This window comes from Neopelma chrysocephalum, unplaced genomic scaffold (assembly GCF_003984885.1).
Source record: "Neopelma chrysocephalum unplaced genomic scaffold, ASM398488v2 Primary Assembly neopelma1_382, whole genome shotgun sequence".
Lineage (NCBI taxonomy): Eukaryota > Metazoa > Chordata > Aves > Passeriformes > Pipridae > Neopelma > Neopelma chrysocephalum.
This window is the reverse complement of record NW_020898046.1, coordinates 4,061,451-4,081,735: the sequence shown is the minus strand read 5'-3', so window position 1 is coordinate 4,081,735 and position 20,285 is coordinate 4,061,451. Positions and strand designations below refer to the sequence as shown.

Sequence of the window (20,285 nt, the reverse complement as noted above, 5' to 3'; positions counted from 1 at the left end):
GCAGGTATCCCAGCTCCCAGGGGGGTGTCCCCGCTCCAAGGTGGGGCCAGAGTTCCGGCCCCCCGGTGCCCCGACCGGACACGTACCTCTGCAGGGGCATCACTTCGCAAGCCATGCTGGCCATGGAGCCGCTGCTCGCCCGCCGCGCCTCTGGCCGCGCCCGCAGCGCCGCCAGCGCCTCGCCACGGGGAGCGGCCCGGCCCCGGGGAGGGGCGAAGGCGCCGCCAGCCCCGGGTTGGCGGCTGACGACGACCCGCCCCGCCGCCCAGAGCCCCGGCCCGGGCCCCCCCGCTGCCGCCGAGGAGCTGGGACACCGGCCCCGGCCCCGGCCCCGCTCCCTGCCCTCCCCGCCGGCCTCGGCAGGAGCAGGTTAACCAAAAGCGGTTTATGATGTCCTGGGCCTGCAAGAGATACCGCAACCTGCGGGCTGATGGATACAAGACACCTTTTAACAGAAAGACCCCCACAAGGTCTTTTAGTAACCCTTCTAGTTACTATAACCCACTCCCCTTCTTCCTTAACGCCCCCCAGGGTGCAACGCAGGCACCCACGACCTGCCTCCTCACCGCCCCAGCAGCTCTGGCTCCTGTCCGGGGTGGCAGGGCGCTGGCCGTGCCCCCAGACCATCTGAAGCTCCAGGACACCATCGCCGGGCTGCTCTGGCTCTGCAGTAGACACCGAGCCACTGCTGCCTACACGCACCTTCATCGTCGTGTCTGTCGGGGCTGGCACAACCGCGCCTTTGAACTTGATCCCTTTGTGTTGCAGCAGATATTAATACCACCAGGGTTTGAAAGGTTTGTGCTGTAGCTGGCCAGCGAATTCAGACCCACCGCAAAGAGGAGCATACGAGAACTCTTGCCTTAACATTTGAACTGAAGAGTGTTGCAGGAGCTGAACTTATTTTTACTGATGTTCCCAGTGGGCCACCCTAAAGCACTCCTGCTTCTACATCTACGGTACCTGCTGTGAAACAACAAATCGTGTCATTTTATTTGGGCTGGGAAAAGTGGTAGCAAAAGAACCCCATACAACAGGTGACCCACACAAAGGATGCGCCGCTTTCTAGGACATAGCAGCCTTGGAAAATGAACAGTACAAAATGCCCAAAGTCTTACACTGAAATGTTTAATGGCTACTGAAGGAGCATACCCAAGGTTTTACTGTACACCTTTGCACCTCATCTGACCAGAAGTTATAAGGAATTGACTCCAATTTCCCCTAACACTGGACAGAAATACTTTTACTGCTGCCCTGCCTCTAAACAATGTTACCACAACAGCACACTTTATGTGACGGGGAAGGGGATGATGCCAAACTGATAAAGGGGCATAAGAGAATGGATTTGTTTTACATTTTAGGTGGTAAAAGCACAATGACAGATGTCAATCTTCAAAAATTCAAGTCAATATTAAAAGCACCATCACCTTAAAAACCTCAGTGAGGTCTGGCACTGGTTTGGGAGAAAGCTGTGGCAGGAGCTTAGTACCTGTATGTTTAAGACTTTCATGCAGATGTAGGTCATGTAAATTAAACATGAGCCACATCAGCTTTCTGGAGAAGCAGCAGACACTCTCAGGTTAGCAGAGGGTATCAGACATTTCACAGGGATGTCTAACAGATCCTGACCTTTCTCAGCAGGAGGCAGGGACGTTTTCAGTCAAAAACAAGAGCAGAGGCAGTTGCAGCCTCAGAAGGCAGTGGCATGGCAGAGACACAGAGGTCAATGGAGAAATGGCTTTGCTTCAGTACGCTGAGCTGTTTAATATTTGCTCCTGTCAGCTGGCTGACTGGAAGAAGTGCATTAGTAATGCTTATGCCCGTTGCCTCAGCACAAGCCTGTTCTGCTGTACCACAGCCACACCAGGCAAAGCACAGGGCTCCCTTTTAGGAAAGTCAGCAATGCTGATAAAGCACTTTGCCATCCGGGATCTCGGCTGCTCTTATCTGTGGCAATTAAATGAATATCTCGATGACTTCCTGTTAAATTAAATGTGCCATACATGCTCTTAAGCAACTAAAACCCTGAGAGAAAGATTTTACTCTGATACATAAAACTACTTCAGTGTAAAACAAAAGAACCTTGTACTGGTTTACAATTTGACAATAAATCAAATTGCATTTCCCTGGCCAGTCTTCTTTTATACACACACAATTATTCATAGTGTATTACACTTCTATAAACTGAGTGTTATTACCATCAGGATGCCATTAAAAAAAATTAATTTTCCACATTTAACTAAGGACCCATCTACATAGGGAAGGATTCAGGGTTCTCCACAGCAGCTTGCTGAATAAACAGAAGTGGAATAACTCAAATAGCTGCTGTACTCTGAATTTATACACTAGCTATTTTGTCATAACTTCCATGGGACTTGCCCATATAAATAAGCTTAGAAGTGCAAGGTCCTTGACAAAGAATTCACTAACAAAAAGGGATGCTGTAATAACCAGAAAGATTAATTTATCAATTAGCATTAGTGAAGAAGGTTAGTTTATGGCATCATGCTAAAATCAACCAGATGCCTTGGGAAAACAGTAAAGCTGCAGGGCTCCCTGTGCCATCAACACCTTCAGATCCACCTTCTGTTTCTGTTGTCTTCTTCTGGAGTCCCCTCAACAGGGTATCTATTTCTCCCTCTCCTTCCTCATCTGCCTCTTCAACATTGCCAAAAACATCATGACTAAGAAGAGGTACACTAGCTCATGTTTCCCTTCACCACTGGCATGCAACTTCAACACCCTCTGAAAGAAAGGTGACCAAAATTGAAAAAATGCTAGTTGGTGGTTGCTGGCACTGCTGGTTTCCCTAGGTTTTCATTATTTCCGGAGCAGCTGCATATACTGCAACAAAAGATTTTAACATGGAGAAATGTGAAAGAGAGTGAAATTTTAAAAAGTACTTTGGGGCACAGTACCCAACCATCAGTAAGAGCAGTAGTACTCAAACAGCAGGAAATTTCCCCATGATGCACATCACCTTAATTCAGTTCACATTGTCTCATGGGCCTTTTGAATCTCTCACCTGCTAAATGAGCTCACAACTCATTAATTCTTCACCTCCCCAGTTCAGGAGTATGGACCACAAGTGATTTACTTGTGGCACAAAGGAGGCAGACAAAAGCTGCCAGAGAACTGCAGTCTTATCTCCAAACAGTTCCACTTCCTTCACACAGATGTTTACCTTTAAGCCAACTTGCTACTTGACAGAGGCAGGAATTCCCACCCTCCCCCTGCCCTCTTACACCTTTTTTAACTTGCATAATTCAGGATGGGTTATCCCATATAAAACCTGGGATTATACAACATTTTGTTTTGGATTTCTTTGCACTTGTTCAATTTGTTCTCCCGCGTTAAAGACGGAAAACAAAACCTTATCTGCAAGTTCCATACAGTTCTTGCATACCTACTACTCAGAAAGGCCAACTCACCTGTTGGCAGCAACAATGTACCAGAGAGGCCCTTTATGGTACCACCAAACACACATACAGAGGGTGAGGAAAACCCTCCTTCAGGACATGCACAGCATCCTCCCCAAGGACTATAAGCTCCTCAGTTTATTGCAAATACTTCAGGAAAACAGACAGCAAATAACAATAAAAATGATAAAGCCCCTTGAAATACCAACACATACCGCCACACTTCAGCACCTACACCAAGGCAACACCTGGGTTCAAACTATTAGATTTGCAAATTTCTTACTGAGATTCAACAAAGGAAAAAAAAAACACTGGATGGAACTAAATATGAATAATCACTTTTCTCCATCAAAGTTTAAAGAATAACCGCATGTTTGGAAAGGAAGTCTCCTGTCAATCATCATTACAGAAGTGCTTTCTTCTCTTTCTTTCCCTTTCATACTTTGCTGCACACCAAGTAATTTTCTCAGCATATAAAGCAACAAAAGAAGAGGATCTGTGAGCAGCATCAGAGGATACAAGTGATCTAGATAATGGATTTTATGAGGATGTGGTTGTGTCTGCCTCCTGAAAAGCAGTTATCCCTTGCTTCACTGCACAGTCATACACAAATTAGATACTATTTTTAAAAGAAAGAGGTCTTGCCTGGTCTGACAAAATCTGAGGGTTTTTAGGATGCTGCTCATTTTATTCCCACAATATTTACTTACTTATGCAATATTTTCCCTCTGGCAGAAAAATGAAATGCAGAGCAAAGATGTCACAGACTGAAAATTAAAGAATGTACTTTTCAAAATGCCACCAATAAAAAATTTAAAGTGCCATTATTTATGTACACATACATGCATTGATACATGCATTTTCCTCTTTAGAATATCTGTCCATATGAACATCTGCAATCACAAATGATAAATACCCTGGAAAATCTCCCACGGGCTAGGAGACTTGTGTGCACACATGAAATAAGCAAGTTACGAGTAAACAGAAACCATATTTGGAAACTGTAGCCCTTCGTGTCCAAACAAAGCAGACAGACAATTAAATAAGCCCTCTCCAAAAGGGCACAAACAGGAAGAAAGACCAACTAATATATCAAAAACATAATTTAGTGAAAGGGGAATCCTCAGAAAGGGGGTGAAAGTACTAATGGTGCCTTTCCAAAGCTGGTACTCAGCCCTGTTTCACTTAGCAATTTTATCAGTGAAAGGAAATGTAAAACTATGCTGGTGGTTCTTTTTGTATGTTATGTGCAAGCCAGCATTAGAAGTTTCAGTACAGCCATGTAAGAGTAAAATCTGGGAACTATGTGCAAGATGATGGGTCCTACTGGGCGAATACAACATCATGCCAGACCAGCACTTCTATACAAGCTCTGAGTGACTGCGCGGCTGAAGAAATTATCATCGTCTTAGGAGGTATCAACATGGATATTGTGTGGAAAAGGTGTACAATGTTTGTATTTCCTACTGGGGTGGTTGCTACAGAAGACTATGATCAGTTCAGCAATTCCCATTCTCAAGCAACTTGTGAGAAACTGAAGAGTTCTCAGAGACAACCCACAAAGGGAACATGAAAACTAAACTCACGTGTTTAGTGTTTTTCAAATAAAATAGTCTATGCATGCAGAAAACATTAATATTTGACCTAGAACTCACAAACTGACCAAAACCCAATGGTTGGGAGTCAAAGACAGGCAAATTATGCCTAGAAATGAGACATTTTTAAATGATGAGAATAACTAACTACTGATGCAATTCATCAAAGGTGATGGTGAATTTTTAATGATCTTGCAACTTAACAGTTGCTTCCGTTTAGGAACACCAAGCCTTAGGTGAACTGCCCAGATAGAATTTACAGAATTTTCTTACTCATTTTCTTAAATGATACTCCTCTTGTCCAAGAGACAAGCAGGTTGCTCTCAGCTGACTTAATTTTACCCCTTTTATTTTTTGCATTGGCATAGAAATGCAAGCCTTGTTGGCATATCCATGGAGAATATACTGGGCTTTTGCACTTCCTGTAACTTAGAAGCCAAATTACCTTTTAAACAAAGCTAATTAAAATCTCTTAAGGAGGAAACAGATTCCAGAATTGTTTCTTAAACTTGCTAGAATAAGAGAAAAATAAAGACCAAGCTGAAAGCTTCTCAGAGCGTCAGGTTCTCAGCGCTCCTGATCTCAGCCAACAGATAAGCACACTAGTTCATTTCTCATTGCAAGGGACACCCCAAACTCGCTGGAGACCTGGATTGGCTGCTGTGGCTACTCTTCATTAAGCAGCAGTGTCCTTTGCAAGCAGTGCCACACCCTCCTGTCAGCAGCTTTAACTTATTTCAAAGGACTCTCGCCCCATGGGATAGCCCAGAAATTATTTCTTGGCCTCCATCCTGGAGAAGGGAGAGGATTGGGAGTAGGTTCCTAAAAGGTTTCCTGGGAAAGCAACAAGTGATGAATGGCTGTGCCAGCTAATCTGCTGTGGGAACAGGGTAAAGCATGCTGAGTGACAAGGTCACTAGGTTCTTCATTTGCACTAGTTAGTTAAAGTGCCAGAGCATGGGAGAGCAAGCAAACAAGCAGGAGTCTGGTAGGGAGCAAGTTATTTCCAAAGCAGGCTTTCTCCAAAGCTCTGCTAATCTAGTGAAATTTCTAAATGTTAATGTCCAGTGAAATTTCTCCCAGTCCTCTAAACTGTTATTTCTATCAAACAGTCTGCACAAAAACCCTTTAAAAATCCAGCTGTTTCAGACCAATGAAAACATCTATCATAGAAAACACTAAAGAAAAAGCATTTATTTGCTAGCAAAAAAATTCCAAAAAATTAAAATGAGCACCTGGTACTTCCTGCATTATTTTTATTTCTTACCAAAAATGTCAGTTTTCACACTTTCCCATCTTCCAAAAACATCCTTCCAATCCTCTACAAAACTATTATCCTTTGAACTCCATGCCTCTGAATCATCCCTGTTCCCTGCTTCCTAAAGCATCTTCAAGTAAAATACCTGTAGTTTACCCTTAGTCTTATGAAAAATAAGGATATGAGAAGAGGCTGAGGAAAGTGGAGGAACAGGCCACACAATTCATGTTTGCTGCACACAGCTTTCTACACCACTGAAAGATAAACTGCCGTCTGTGTTGGCAAGGGAGGCAGTCTGGCGGAGTTACCCTCTGGAAAAAACCCTCTAGAAATAGCTTCTCTTCTTCAGCTAATGACGTGACAGCAAGGAGTTCCCCCTTTGCACAAGTGCCCCAGTGGCCAGCCTGGCTCCTGGGAGAGCTGGTGGGAAAAGATCACTTGATGGGAGAGGTTGACTCCGGCTGGGAGACACTAAAAGAAGAGCGAGCTGAGTGAGAGTTAACTACATTTCTCTGTCCAGAGCTGGAAGATGCATCTGCCATGGAAGCAAGGGAGATCCTGGTGAAAAGGCAATTCTGACCAGATCTATTAAAACCTGACTACATTTGAAAGGAATACAACCCTCTCAGGTCAGTCCTAGGGCTTCTTCCTGCACCCAGCTTTGCTGGTTGGGTTGGGATCACACTCCTCACAATAGATAAAATGAGAGCTCAGAGACAAACCGATGCAAGCAAGAGCAGTGAATAACAACCCTGCCATGCCATCCTCAGCCTTTTCTTATTAGACAGCCAGCTGACTACTTTGATTAAAAATATACATGTGTGTCATGGGAAGTCACAGCTGAACTCCATCAGCCTACGCCGCAACGTGCTGAACACAATGTCCAAATGCACAGCTCTTTCAGCCTGAACCGGGAAATTGCAGCAGCAAACAAGCCTGACTGAGAACCCGGTGACCTCTGCCCGCTGATCTTCCTGAAGGACACAGGGCCAGGTCCCCTCTGGGAAGCACAGAGGAAGGAGAACCTCACAGCTTCAGGTGGTAGAAAACCGCTTGCTCTGCAAAGCTACCGGAAACAAGGCACGCTACGCTGAACCTCCTCATCTGAACAAGGCACCAGGCACTTCGGGAGACAGGCTAAGGAAGTTATGGGAGAGGGAACTACTCACTGCAGTAAAAATAAGTCAAATTACAGTGCAGAGGCTCTGCCTCTTCCCTAGTTGCTAGTAAGACAGGTTAGTAATGGGTGTCTTGGTTTTTGTAAACACAAATATTAAAAGCACAAAGATTTCCAAGGCTGGCTTAAATTCTTCACTGTATGTTTTCCAATGAGGAGTCACTGATCCCTTTGTTTAAAAATTACTTCAAAATAGTACAGATATTTGCACTTGATATCCTCAGCAAAAACTATTATCTAGCCCAGCTGGTATCAGAAAGCCACCGGCGTCATGAGATGTAGGGAGTTTCTCCTCGCAGCAAAAGCAGATACAAAAGAAGAAATAAACAAGATGGCAAAATAAAGAATCTTTCTAATTGAAAGGGCAATGCCTGAGGTACAGAAAGGGAGTAGGGTTTTTTTCAGCTCTATTACTCAATTACTGGGAACTTAACTTTAGTCCCTTCCTGATTTCTAAGGCTGCTGGATGCTGTCCCAGGAAACAGAAAAAGCTAATATACTTGGCTAATGGACTGAAAGCAGAACTTCTGTTTCCATATGCACATTATGACAATAAAGTGCATATATGCTTTCTACCTCTAACAGTCACCAGATCTCTGTTTCATATCTGATTCTTGTTGCTTCCAAGATGAACCTCTACTTCTGTGGCACAGGTCAGGGCATCAGACTCAAAATGTTCTCCATCCCACAAGCCATAATTTGTCACCATGTAAATCTTGCAAGGAGAGGCAAAGATAGGATGCACAGAAGTATACAGGAAGGTTAAAGTAGTGTAATGGAGAAAGCCTAATTTAAAGGATTAACCTGTGCAGGGTGGAAGACAGAGGGCAAATGCTTGGAAAAGTACACTGAAATCCACCCAGGTGACTTGTATGAGAAAAATCTACATAATTATATGTTTCTGTGACTGTCATTACATCTTGGCTACAGATGGTAGAAGAACCCAGAAAGAGCTCAGACCACACCCTGATTTGCCATTCACAGTCACCTGCTTTGGAGAGACACATAAATCACACGTTTTTGTGTCTGTGTTTTTAGAAAACTGAATGCTTTTCTTAACAACTCATTATGTAAGGCAGTTCCTGCTGCCAGCATTCCACAATGCAAGAAAGAAGGGAATTGATTGCATAGAAGGGTGGAGACAAATGTACTCTCAAAGTTAAATGAGTCAGCTTGGAAAAACTAACTCAACACAACCTAAAGAGACAAAGGGACAAACAGCAACAATACCTTACATAAAAAGTCCTCTCTGAGGGCTCAGAGCAGGGCCTGCCAGAGGTGTTGCATGCTGAATGATGCAGAAGGCAACCGAGCTCACTACCTCTCCATCAGCCTCATTCCAGACCTTTAACCCTTTCCTGAAACGTTTTCTTGAAGAATCCATGGCTGTTGGAGGGCAGCCCTGCCAGCTGCCTGGCTGCAATCCCTTATGTAAACCTGGCAGCCAGGCTCCTGAGTGGTAAGGCAAATTATTACTTTGGATAGGGACTGAATGTACTGGCACGACAGACTTCAAAAACAAAAAAACCTCAAACCTAAACAAAAATAGTCAGCTAAGCAAACAACACTAGCCCCCCTGTTTGATTTGTTCTGGCAATAGGCACCCAAGTTCTTAGCATGTGCCAGAGAATAATGGTAAGTTTTAAACCGCAGCTGCTAAAAGGAAAGCCAACAAACAGGGAAAGCGTTTACAGTAAGCACAAACTTCTCAGTGTACAAATATATGTGTTTTCATACCTCAACAACTAACAGTGAAAATATGCAGTGTCATTAAGAAGAGGGCACAGCAGGGTACATTAACCCACCCCTTAATTTAGGGAGGTTACTATGCTACTAGGCACGTGATGCCTTTATTTTCAGGACATAGGTCAGATATAAGGATCTTTGTGAACAAAAGGTTGATGTAAACAAACCTTCTCCTTGAGAACATGCACGTGTTAGAAAGCCAGCACGGGCTATCTGTGCTGGCAGATCTCATTGCAGCTGTGATGGCAGTCACGAACAGGAATTTATGATCTTTGGCACACAAAGGCAAGGCTACAAAATACAGAAGGCAATGGCTGGCTTACTGAACAACTGCTGTAGTTGCTCTAAGCTTTGGCTCTCAGGAACTGCAGAATGTTTTTCACGGTCTGGCTGCCATACACACACCCATTCCTCAGCCCCTGACCACTACGAGCAAGGACGGGTGCCCAGCCCCACTCCTTTGGTTGATATTTCCACGCACAGAGCCTAACAGCACCTCAAACAGCAGGGTGCTCTCCCACTGAGGGTTCCTCCTTCAAAACAGTACCAGGACTGCAGAGAGATGCAGCTCTAGCAAGTGCTAGAACAGACATACACAACAGTAAAGCGAATTTCAGCGCCCTTTCCTGGGCAAAAGTTCCAGGATGGTGATTGTATATGAAGTTTAGCACGAAAGGCTGAGAGCACTGCTTGCAAGAGGCCCTCCTACCTTTGTATCCACTTAAATCATAACATATCCTACCCCTAAAGTAAAATCCATTTGAATCTGTGATTTGAAGCAGTTATTTGAAGTTTTAGTACCTCTAAACACATCCAAAATCACACCAGTTCCTACCGCAATTGTGTATGCCCCTTCCGAACCAGTTTTGAGCAGACTTTTCCTTGTAGATAGTAGAAAGAAAGAGGGACCCAAAGAGGGACTCTGAGGTTCACAGAGCTGCAAGCCCACTCTAATATCTTCTCACTGAAGGTCTGATAATGCCCCAGGGAGCCCCATTTCCTCCAGCCCACACCCTAGTCCCAAAGCTGCTGCCTTCCCCAGCTCCTGAGGTCTGCAGTGTGAGTCTTATGGTTCTCAACCAGGTAAAGATAAAACTATGTGTGTGGTTCCCAGGGTCTGGAGGTTTGGCTGCCCTGCTCTGAAGCTCTGCACAGGAGCCCTTGCAAAAACAAGATGAGACTCACAGAAGTATATAACAGGCTGCATATTGCCTAAAGACTTCCATCCTTCTTTCAGAGGACCAGCCTCTCCTCTCCTGCTGCTTCCTTTCTTTCATTCTCCACTGGTTTTGGATTTACTCGAGAGCTGCATTACAGGTGTGCTTTTCTGCTACTGCACAATTAGCAGTTTGTCCTTGCACACAATTATGATAAATGAGGCAGTTTTCAAAAGAACACATACATTAAGTGCTACTGGGGATTTTGGGCACATAGAGTTAATCCACCTATTTTGGTTAGAAAAAAAGAATGTGTCAACTTTACAAATAACATTTTCTTAGGATAACTGTTGAGAACAGAGGGTGATACAGATTTTATACTCTGCAATGTTTTGACTGCAACTGATACATTGTATATTTCAAATGACATCAGCACCTTAAAAAAAATCCTGCAATGAGGAATAACATACCTGTAAGGAGGCATAACATGACTTTCAATACTTAAAAAAAAAGGTAAGGTAATCTAGAAGACACAGTCAAAACCACAGCTGCTACTTAATACACAAATCTTCATTTTAAGGACAACTGTATGAAGACACATACTAAGAGGTATTTCAAATAGTATTAAAAATTACTAATCAACCAGAAGTCTCTCATTTTCTCCCTGAAGGCCTCTGTTCTAGTGCCAAATGAAACTGATTGAAAATTTATTAAAGATTGAAGATTGCAGTCCTTGCTAGAGGAGGCCTTACAGGCTTAGTGTGTGTGTGGTTATTTCTTCACTTTTAAACACTTGTGAAGCTGCTAAAGATGGAGTTCTGCATCTACTGTTGTGTGTAACCCTTCATCCTCTTCTAATCCACCCATATCATGGTATCTGAGCATGGAAAGGGAACAAACCAGTTGTTTTCATGAAGCAGCAAATGATTATCACTGCCAAGAACAACCTTTATTCTTTTCTAACAAAGATCATATCATAGCTGAGCAGATACAGCAAGGAATTTCACTAAAACGTATCTGATAATTACATATAATTAATGATAACATTTATTTAAGAACTATTAGTACCTTGTGACACAAAACACCCCAACAAGAATAGCAGTGTGTTTGCAAAGCACTTTATAATCTAGGTCAGATGCCAGAGTCCTTCTGTTGAAAAAGGTAGAAACTCCTAATAATAGCCTTGCACTGAAATAAAACCAGGTAATACCTCACTGTGGACTCAAATTACAGAAGAGTGACCCAAGGCTGCCAAAAGCATGTTTAAACCCACTCCTGATATATCAGAGCACTACATTAATGCCAGGGAATCGGGGTTTCTGCCTGTTGCACAGACACCTCATATGTGTTATGTCTCTTCGCTTTTCCTCTTAGGGGTGTTCCAAAGCCTTGTCTCCATCCCATCCTGCCCAACAACCTGCCATCCTGAAGCTGGGTAGGAAACAACAAACACTACCTGCTCTTCCTCCAGCAGCAGCAGATCACGGACACAAAAGTACCGGACACAAAGAGTGGTGTGGATATTCAACCCAATTAGGTAAATAAGCACAGAAGTGTGACAGAGGACAGAAAACGAGGGCATTCTTGAGCAAAATGGGATTACAAGAGAATTAATTTCTACAGTTTATTAATTTCCCAGATAAAATTAGAGATGCAGACATCTTTCACTCCAAGGCCTACGCATGAAGATTAGGCTTCTGCCTAATTACAAACATATCTCATTTGGTGCTTAATGTCCTGTGCCGGTACTGGCCCAACTGTTGCATATTTGTACTCTTCTAAGCAATTACACATCGACAAGAAAGTATGAATTCCTACAGCAAATAATGACACCTTTCAGGGAATGTTCTCCTAAGAGAACAGCAGTTTTTGGGGTACCTCATGAAGTACATCAGTCACACACACCTTCCCAGACACAAGACTCTGCAGTCCTTTGTTTCAACCCTGGAGCACTTCATTTCCCCTTACACCCTGCAATGCACAGCAGAATACAGGCAGGGGCACACTCTCTGTCAAGCTCCAGCATACCAACACAAGAGGCTGTAGCTTCTGACCCAGCCCCACCTGCCTGGCCCTGTCTAGCTGGTAGAACTATACTGCCTTCTCAGTTTTGCCAGATGACCTGCTCTGGTAATTGTTTCCTAACTCAGTCAAAAGGAGCTGGATTAATGAAGTCATGTAAACAAACCTGATATGTTCTGGCTGCAGGAGCTTTGGGGGAAGTTCAGGGAGAGTAAATACACAGCTAATGCAGCTAGAACTTAGAGAGCACATGTGCCTGCAAGGGCTTCACCACCATCACTATGAATCAAAATCTGGTGTCAACGCATGATTTGCTAACTTGTAAATTGAGTGCTGTCTGTCCGCACTAGTGCTGAGAATAGCACACATCTCCTGCTAACACAGTGAAGTCAGTTATGTGTCTGGCAGCACTGCCTCTGCTTTGTGTTCCTATTGGTGTGCTGAGACACTGCAGTGTTGTGTTTCATGACATGTAAAATAGCACCATTTCCCACATTAGGCCAACTCCTTATTTCAGTAGCACACTGCAATTTCCCACAGTAACCTGAATCCTCCGTGTGCTGCACTAGATACAAGAGGAGAGAGAATGACAGACTCAATTCAATATCCTGAGAAGAACAAAAAGATCCTGGTTCAGCCTGATGTTCAGGGAAGGACTTTACAAGAAAGCAAACTGCACATTACCTGTTCACCTAATCAACAATGTGCCAGCAATCAAAACTCAAAATATTCTTTTAAGATAGATACCTTTGTAGATTCTTTAAACCAATAGACTCTCATAGATTAATTCAGACAGATAATCTTACAGATATTCTCTATATATTCTTTTATTCTGTCTTGTCTGAACAATAGTAGTACTAGCACTGTTCTTGCCAGAAAGAGAAAACCCCCCAAAACCCCTTTCTTTTGGACTGAGAGTGAGAACGAAGTCAGCCATCTGTTAACACTTAAACTGGGCAGATCAAATACGCTTGATTACTCAGAGGAGACACCTGACATTGCAGTTATATCTTGTGCTCATTGTAATTTCTAGTGCCTGATCATAGATCAGTCCTGTCCATCTGCACTCCTTCACCAAGCATCCCACCTTCAAAAGCTTTAAATTTAATGTTGGAAAGGCAAACCAAAGCACACAGTTGGCACTGGAGTGTGTAGATTGAACAGAAATAGGCAAATTAATTTGCCTTAGACCCCGGCATATTTTGTAAGTGTTCAAAAAACCCAGAGCTGGAGGTGAAGTTACAAAACAAACAAGGAGACAAACACAAAGACAAAAAAGGAACACTAACCTGGAGAAAAACACATCACTGTTAGTGAAGGAGATTTCATCTGTTAAGTCCATCTCCTTCCCACGTGAACCACTATCTGTTAATTGGAGGCTGACCCGAGGTATTCCATCTGACCGGCCCGGTTGTGGCACTAGGCACATTTGGTTGGATCGTTCCATTGTGGACTTGGTCATCTATGGAAGCAAGGAGAGAAATGTGAAAGGAAGAAAGGCCAGAGCAGCCTTTTCAGATAATCTGTAACAGAAAGACATTCCGTACCAGTGCACAAGCAGCAAAGAATAAGACAAGGTGCAAAACAATATTATAATATACATATAAATCAAACATTCTGCTTGATAAAGGCTATTTAAAGAAAACTAAAGGTGTGTCTATTGAAAGAGCAGGGGCAAGAGTGACATTAAGAAAAGAAAGGTTCAGTTAAATAAATACTTATTTTCTGAATCACGAGAGAGATTAAAAAAGTTTGCATTGAATTTGCATTGCTTCTTGACATGACTGGAGAAACAGATGGTAAAAGCAGTTATATACCTCTTCTCAACTCCCTTCACACCCTTTTTAATGGCAATTGATATCAACACATGCCCTGGAAAAAAATTTCTCAAGAAGGATGAAAACATTCTGGATTGGTGCTCTTTGCTGAGGCAGACAGAACACAGAGTTGGAAGCTGGGATCTCTAAATACATGCAAAGTTTCCAAGCACCATCGAATCCATCTACAGTAAGGCCAGGGCTCTTGCTCTGACCCATCAGGGAAGCATACAGAGTATAAGAGACAGTGTTTCATCAGACAGCTGTCCAGGATCAGTGGCAGATAAAAAATGCCTAGGGGAGAAGAGGAGTAAGTTCGGGGGTCTGTCCTTCATGCACTGCCCCAGATTTGGAATTCTGTGGTACAGGGCCTTTTCTTGACTTGGCCATTGCACCTGGTTCACTGTGTTTTATCAGCAAACATCGAACCTAACCTTTGTGATTAAATTCAGTTTTCTCTTGTGTTCACTTCTGTTTTTAGCCTTTGCAAGATCCTATGGCTGGGAGTTTCACAACATTGTTACACATTGAATTGACTAAAATTAAAAAAAAAACCCTTCTATTTTAGATATGGCGACAGACAATCTTTCCCTTGTTTTTGAATTGTGAGAATTTGCCAGAAATAATGCTGATGGCTCCTAATGACTTTAATTATCCATTTGTTTACCAGTTCTGCTGTCTGCTGTAGTTATTACAAATATGTTGGACAGTAAATTGGAATTCCTGAACTCCTAAACCCTTTTTGTACCTGGCTTACCCTAAGATTTTTTGTAAAATTTTTCATTATACTTCTGTTCCTAGTGCTTTGTTCCACTCACAGTTGTTTTCAAATGCTTTGTGTGTGTTGAAAAGTTTCATGGGACAGAAAGCTGCTTCTTACTGAGCTCTGAAGAGAATAAATGAAAAATAAAATGTGTATCAGCAGCAAAGGGAAACCAGAGAGATATGTTGAGAGAGCTTCCCAGCTTCAGCCTCTGGACCGCATGCTCTTGGAGAGATCCTGCCTTCACTGACGTCAATGGGCATTTTGCCCGAAGTCAGGATCTTACCTTTGTACCACTGCTGGCTTCCAGCCATACAGCAATACTCTCTCTGTTAGCCCAACACCTGCAGCAGTCTCTGGCTGTTGGCACCATGGGAACTGGCCACACAGCACATGGACACCAGGCCGTGCCTCTCAGCTGCTACAGAATGGCAGCGGTGACGTGATTTAAAAGGGGAAGACCATGTCTACAGGGAGGAGGGGAGACAGGGAGCATTACAGGAAAGAATCGCAACAGGAGGCATCAGGGCCCGGGATCTGGAGGCACTAACTCATTGAATTCTGATGGAAGGGGCTGTTAAGCCCTTTTTTTGCCACTGAAACTTGCAGTCAGCCATTTTAGCTTTGCTGCAGCTAGAGGTGACTGTTGTCTGCTATGCTTGCACAGGGACATAGAATCATAGAATTGTTTAGGTTGGGAAAGACCTCTAAGATCATCAGTCCCAATCATTACTTTAACACTGCCAAGTCCACCACTAAAACATTTCCCTAAATGCCACATCTACACATCTTTTAAATACCTCCAGGGATGGTGATTTAATCACTTCCCAGGGTAGCCTGTTCCAATGCTTGATAACCCTTTCAGTGAAGAAATTTTTCCTAATATCCAATTAAAACCTCCAGTGGCACAACTCAAGGTCACTTCCTCTTATCCTATTGCTTGTTACTGGAGAGAAGAGACCAAACCCCACCTCACTATAACCTCCATCCAAGTAGTTGTAAAGATCTCACCTCAGCCTCCTTTTCTCCAGTCTAAATATCTCCAGCTCCCTGAGCTGTTCCTCATAAGACTTGAACTCCAGACCCTTCACCAGCTCCGTTGCCCTTCACTGGACTTGCTCCAGCACCTCAATGTCTTTTTTATAGTGAGGGGCCAAGAACTGGACACAGCACTCGAGGTGTTGCCTCACCAGTACGAAGTACAAGGGGACAGTCACTGCCCTGGTCCTGCTGGCCACACTATTTCTGATACAAGCCAGGATGCCACTGGCCTTCTTGGCCACCTGCTGGCTCATGTTCAGTGGCTATTGATCAGCACCCCAAGTCCTTTTCTGCTGGACAGCTTTCCAGCCACTCTTTGCCAGCCTGTAGCACTGCCTGGGGCTGTTGTGATCCACATGCAGGACCCGGCACTTTGCCTTGTTGAACATCATACAACTGGTCTTGGCCCATCCATCCAGCCTGTCCAGATCACTCTGCAGAGCCTTCCTATCCTCTAGCAGATCACCTCTTAACATAGCCTTTTGGTGCTACTTCACCATGAGCCTCTAGAGCTGATGTCATGCACATCACAAAAGCTCTTCACCAGAGTAACAAAAATGGTGACTGTAAATAAGCATAAACCTCTAAACTAGAACAGATCCTACACATTGTTCCATTATTACTTTACAGAGCACATGTGGGTGTAAGCAAAGCAGACAACTTCTACGATGTACTACATATAGCAACAGTCACTGAAGCCTGGAAAACAGGAGGACACCAGCCTTTCCACCCCTACCCTACCATGTGCATCCTGATTTCAAGAACACAATTAACAAAGCTAATAATTTTGCTACCAGGTACTGCAGAATCTGCCTTACCAAACAAGAAGTGCTAGCAAACAGGCAACATCTGCTGAACAGCATTATCAGAATCCTTCTGTGCAAATTGTTCATGAACTTTACACTGATTTACAGAAGCTCCTTGTACTAGAGAATTCTATAAAAAAAATCTATTTATTATTCTGGTGCTCTAAAAAGAAAAAAAAATTCGTTCAGTCTTCAATTCTCATTTTCTGGCAGTAAAAGAGCACTTGCATGCAGGCACTTACAATAAAAGGCATGCTAATCACATACAAGTTCTGCAAGAAAATTCTGTTTCAAAGATCACATTCACATTTAGGATTACCACTGCATTTTTTAGGGCACTTCAAAATCCTCAAGAAGTGGAAGGAACCGATGTTGTCCGTCCACTGTTCCTGATGGTCTATAAGCTAGTATTTTGATAGCTTTGGAAAACAACATCATAGCACTGTAGTTATTTCTTTAGCCATATAGTCTGCAAGGAATAGCAACTTATACCTGAATTGAATTTACATAGACTTAATTTCTGTATAAAACTGCTTTCAGTTGCACCAGTACCAAAATACACTGAGGAGCAGGGAGTTGGACACAATGAACCTTATGAGTCCCTTCCAACTCAAGATCTTCCGTGATTTTATGTAGAAAAAAATATTCCTTGAACTCATATGCCTTAAAAGTTAAATAAACATTTTCGTTTAAGTATTGTGTCTTCAATCCTTATCAACAATAGGGAGTAACAACGTTTGCTATCTCCTTCCAGTTTTTACTGACCCTGTGAAAAAGCCATCTTCACAACTACCGTAACAGCAGCACTTCACTGCGGTGCCACTGAGATGAAGATATGTTTGTGGGTAGGCAAAAACTTCTGTAAGTTGAATTCCTCACAAAGCAGATTAAAGAACTACTGTGAGAGGCAGCTTAAGTGCTTTTTTGAGTGGTGGAGCTCTCAACAGAACATTTTTTGGCAGACTTCTTTGTTCATGCACACGCATAAGTTTCATGCAATTAAGCTTGAGAACATTACCTTACAAAGCGAGGACAAAAATGCTATAGGTTAAGCATTTTTAAGATGATTCTGGGAAGACAAGCACATTTAGCTGCTAGATGATAGAAGAGAGAAGAGAGTGTGTAAATACAATGGAGCCAAGAGTCTTTTCAGTGGTGCCCAGTGACACAACAGGAGGCAATGGGCACAAACTGGAACACAGGAGGTTCCCTCTGAACATCAGGAAACTTTTTCACTATGAGGGTGACAAAGCACTGGCACAGACTGCCCAGGTAGGTTTTGGAGGAGTCTCCATCTGAGGAAATATCCAAAATCCATCTGGACACAGCCCTGTGTAACTTGCTCTAGACGAGTTTGAGCAGGAGGTTTGAACAAGATCACCATCAGAGGTCCCTTCAACCACTCTAGAGATTTTCTAATTTCCCCTTTGACAATCTTATCTATCCAGCAAATGAACTGAATGTATGAATTGCTGCATACTGAGATGCCTTATGTGGTGTGGCATCTGTCACAGCAGCACTTTGTCCCAGGCACAATCTAACCCCTATGGTCTCCTGAACAGTAATCTATACATCTTTGTAAATACATGAAAAGCTTCACTTTGGAAGATGACACCAATAAATCCAAGGACAACCCTAGAGAATAGGGATGTTTTTGTTGAAGAAAAAATAATTTTATTTTTGTTTCCTTAAAATTTTTTGTTGCAGCTTAATCCCAAACTATATTTGACAGAGATCAGACAGCCTGGACCAAGTATATTGTGGGCTGTTACATTATAACTACAGGCTGTGGCCACTGAAAGCATGGGCTCTGCTGAAATGTCCTACTCTGCAATTTCAAATACACTTTCATTCCAGCTAAATACAAGTAAAATAGTATCAGGTGCTACTGATAAGCAAAGGGACCGGCACAATAAACGATAATCAAAACACAAAGAGCAGAAAAACCATAAGGAAATATTAGACATTATATCCTGCATTTGGCTTTCAAGTTTTGTTGTTTCAAAGTTCAGATGCAAGAAACTGTGTTTGCAGTCTTAATAGAGACTAGTCAGTTTTATGACCACTATAAACATACGTCATGATGAGTGTTGAAGAAAGTGCAAGAAAACCTTTCCCCTAGAGGCAAAAGTTGACCAGTCAAGGTGGCATCATCCCACACAATACCACCACCAAGATTCTTCATAAGTGACTGGGTGCATCACAGAGATGTTTCATCTTCCTGTGAGGTATAAGGAGTTCCTGGGTTCAAAGATCAAAGATAAATACGCCATGTATTCTAAAGATCTGACGTGGTGTGGTGACTAATCTTTCTCTGTTTTTGAAGAACAGAGACTGCTCCACACCAAGATGAGTCTGGAGAGCCCTGTGCATATGAATCAACATGGTGTAAAGACACAGATCCTTGGCACAGGTCATCCTCAGAAATCTGAGTACATCGTTCATGTTCTCAAGGAGGAAAAAGAAAAACTTCCAATATCCCAAGCTAAGCATGAACATGTAAATAACTAGACAATTCATATCCATTTGAGTAAGTAATTATGAAGTGTAAATGCACAACTTTTGGAAGAAACTACCTGAGTTTATATTTAAATGTTACAATTGAAAGGATAATAAAGATATTTCTATAAGGTTGTCATAAAAAAACCCATGAGGTAGTTAAAAAGAAGAATGTGCTGTATATGCTTTAATGCTGCATGAGCGTACTTCTCTTCTAGAGGAGAGAGAAATCTCACTCAAAAACTTGCTTGATACACAAATGGAATTCTGAGGGTTGTCCACCAAAACAAAGAGCTCCAAATCACTTTTTGAAGGGCTTCTTGTCACCCTAGGGTTCTTTCAACTTACAAGTTCTCTATATCAATATAAATATTCCACAGAATAGCAAAAGGCACATTTCTTTTCAAAAATCTAAGCATGGCTGAGCGATGCAGGGAAATCTGGAATGCTGCTTTCTTTCTCACTCTAGTCTCATTTTGGCTAACTATCAGCACAAAGCTTACATGTCAATGTATCCACTGATCAGCATTACCTCTGCTTCATGAATGACTTCATGAAGAAAGGGAGACCATTAGCCAGCTCTTGCCTGACAGCTAACCAACCTCATTCAATCAGTTCTGTTCAGTAAAATAACCAGGGAATGAGACATCTGTCAAAGTTAACCAGGATTGGTATTTGGTCACTGATACCTCTTGAAACAAATATAATCCATTCACTCCATTTAAAACCACTACATATTTCAATGAGATTTCTAACCACACACAGTGCTGTAAGCTCTCTACCAAAGTTAGTTAATGGTAACAACAATGACAGTGAATTACACCAGGCCTTGTTTGGAGACGCTGGCTTTTCCCAGAGGGTTTAGGTCATCCTGAATTGTCCCAGAGAATCAGGTGGAAATTCCTGCTGAGACAGCAATGTCCTTCAAGTTATTCAGTGAATAGAACACATATTTATGCTGTACTTGTCTTGTTCTCCAAAACTT

General features: G+C 42.7%; 1 protein-coding gene across 9 annotated transcripts in view; it reads right to left on the bottom strand.

Annotated features, from left to right (window-relative positions):
- The window catches only part of FAM13A (family with sequence similarity 13 member A), a 139,733-nt gene that overhangs the window by 60,929 nt on the left and 58,519 nt on the right, over positions 1–20,285 (bottom strand). For 6 of the 9 annotated variants that reach the window (XM_027706561.1, XM_027706560.1, XM_027706557.1 and 3 more), the window contains exon 6: positions 13,664–13,836. In XM_027706561.1, the coding sequence (XP_027562362.1) occupies positions 13,664–13,836 (173 nt within the window). Of the gene's footprint in view, positions 1–86; positions 152–13,663; positions 13,837–18,878; positions 18,933–20,285 lie in introns of those variants that run through there. The other 3 variants (XM_027706563.1, XM_027706564.1, XM_027706565.1) reach the window with 3 other exon arrangements.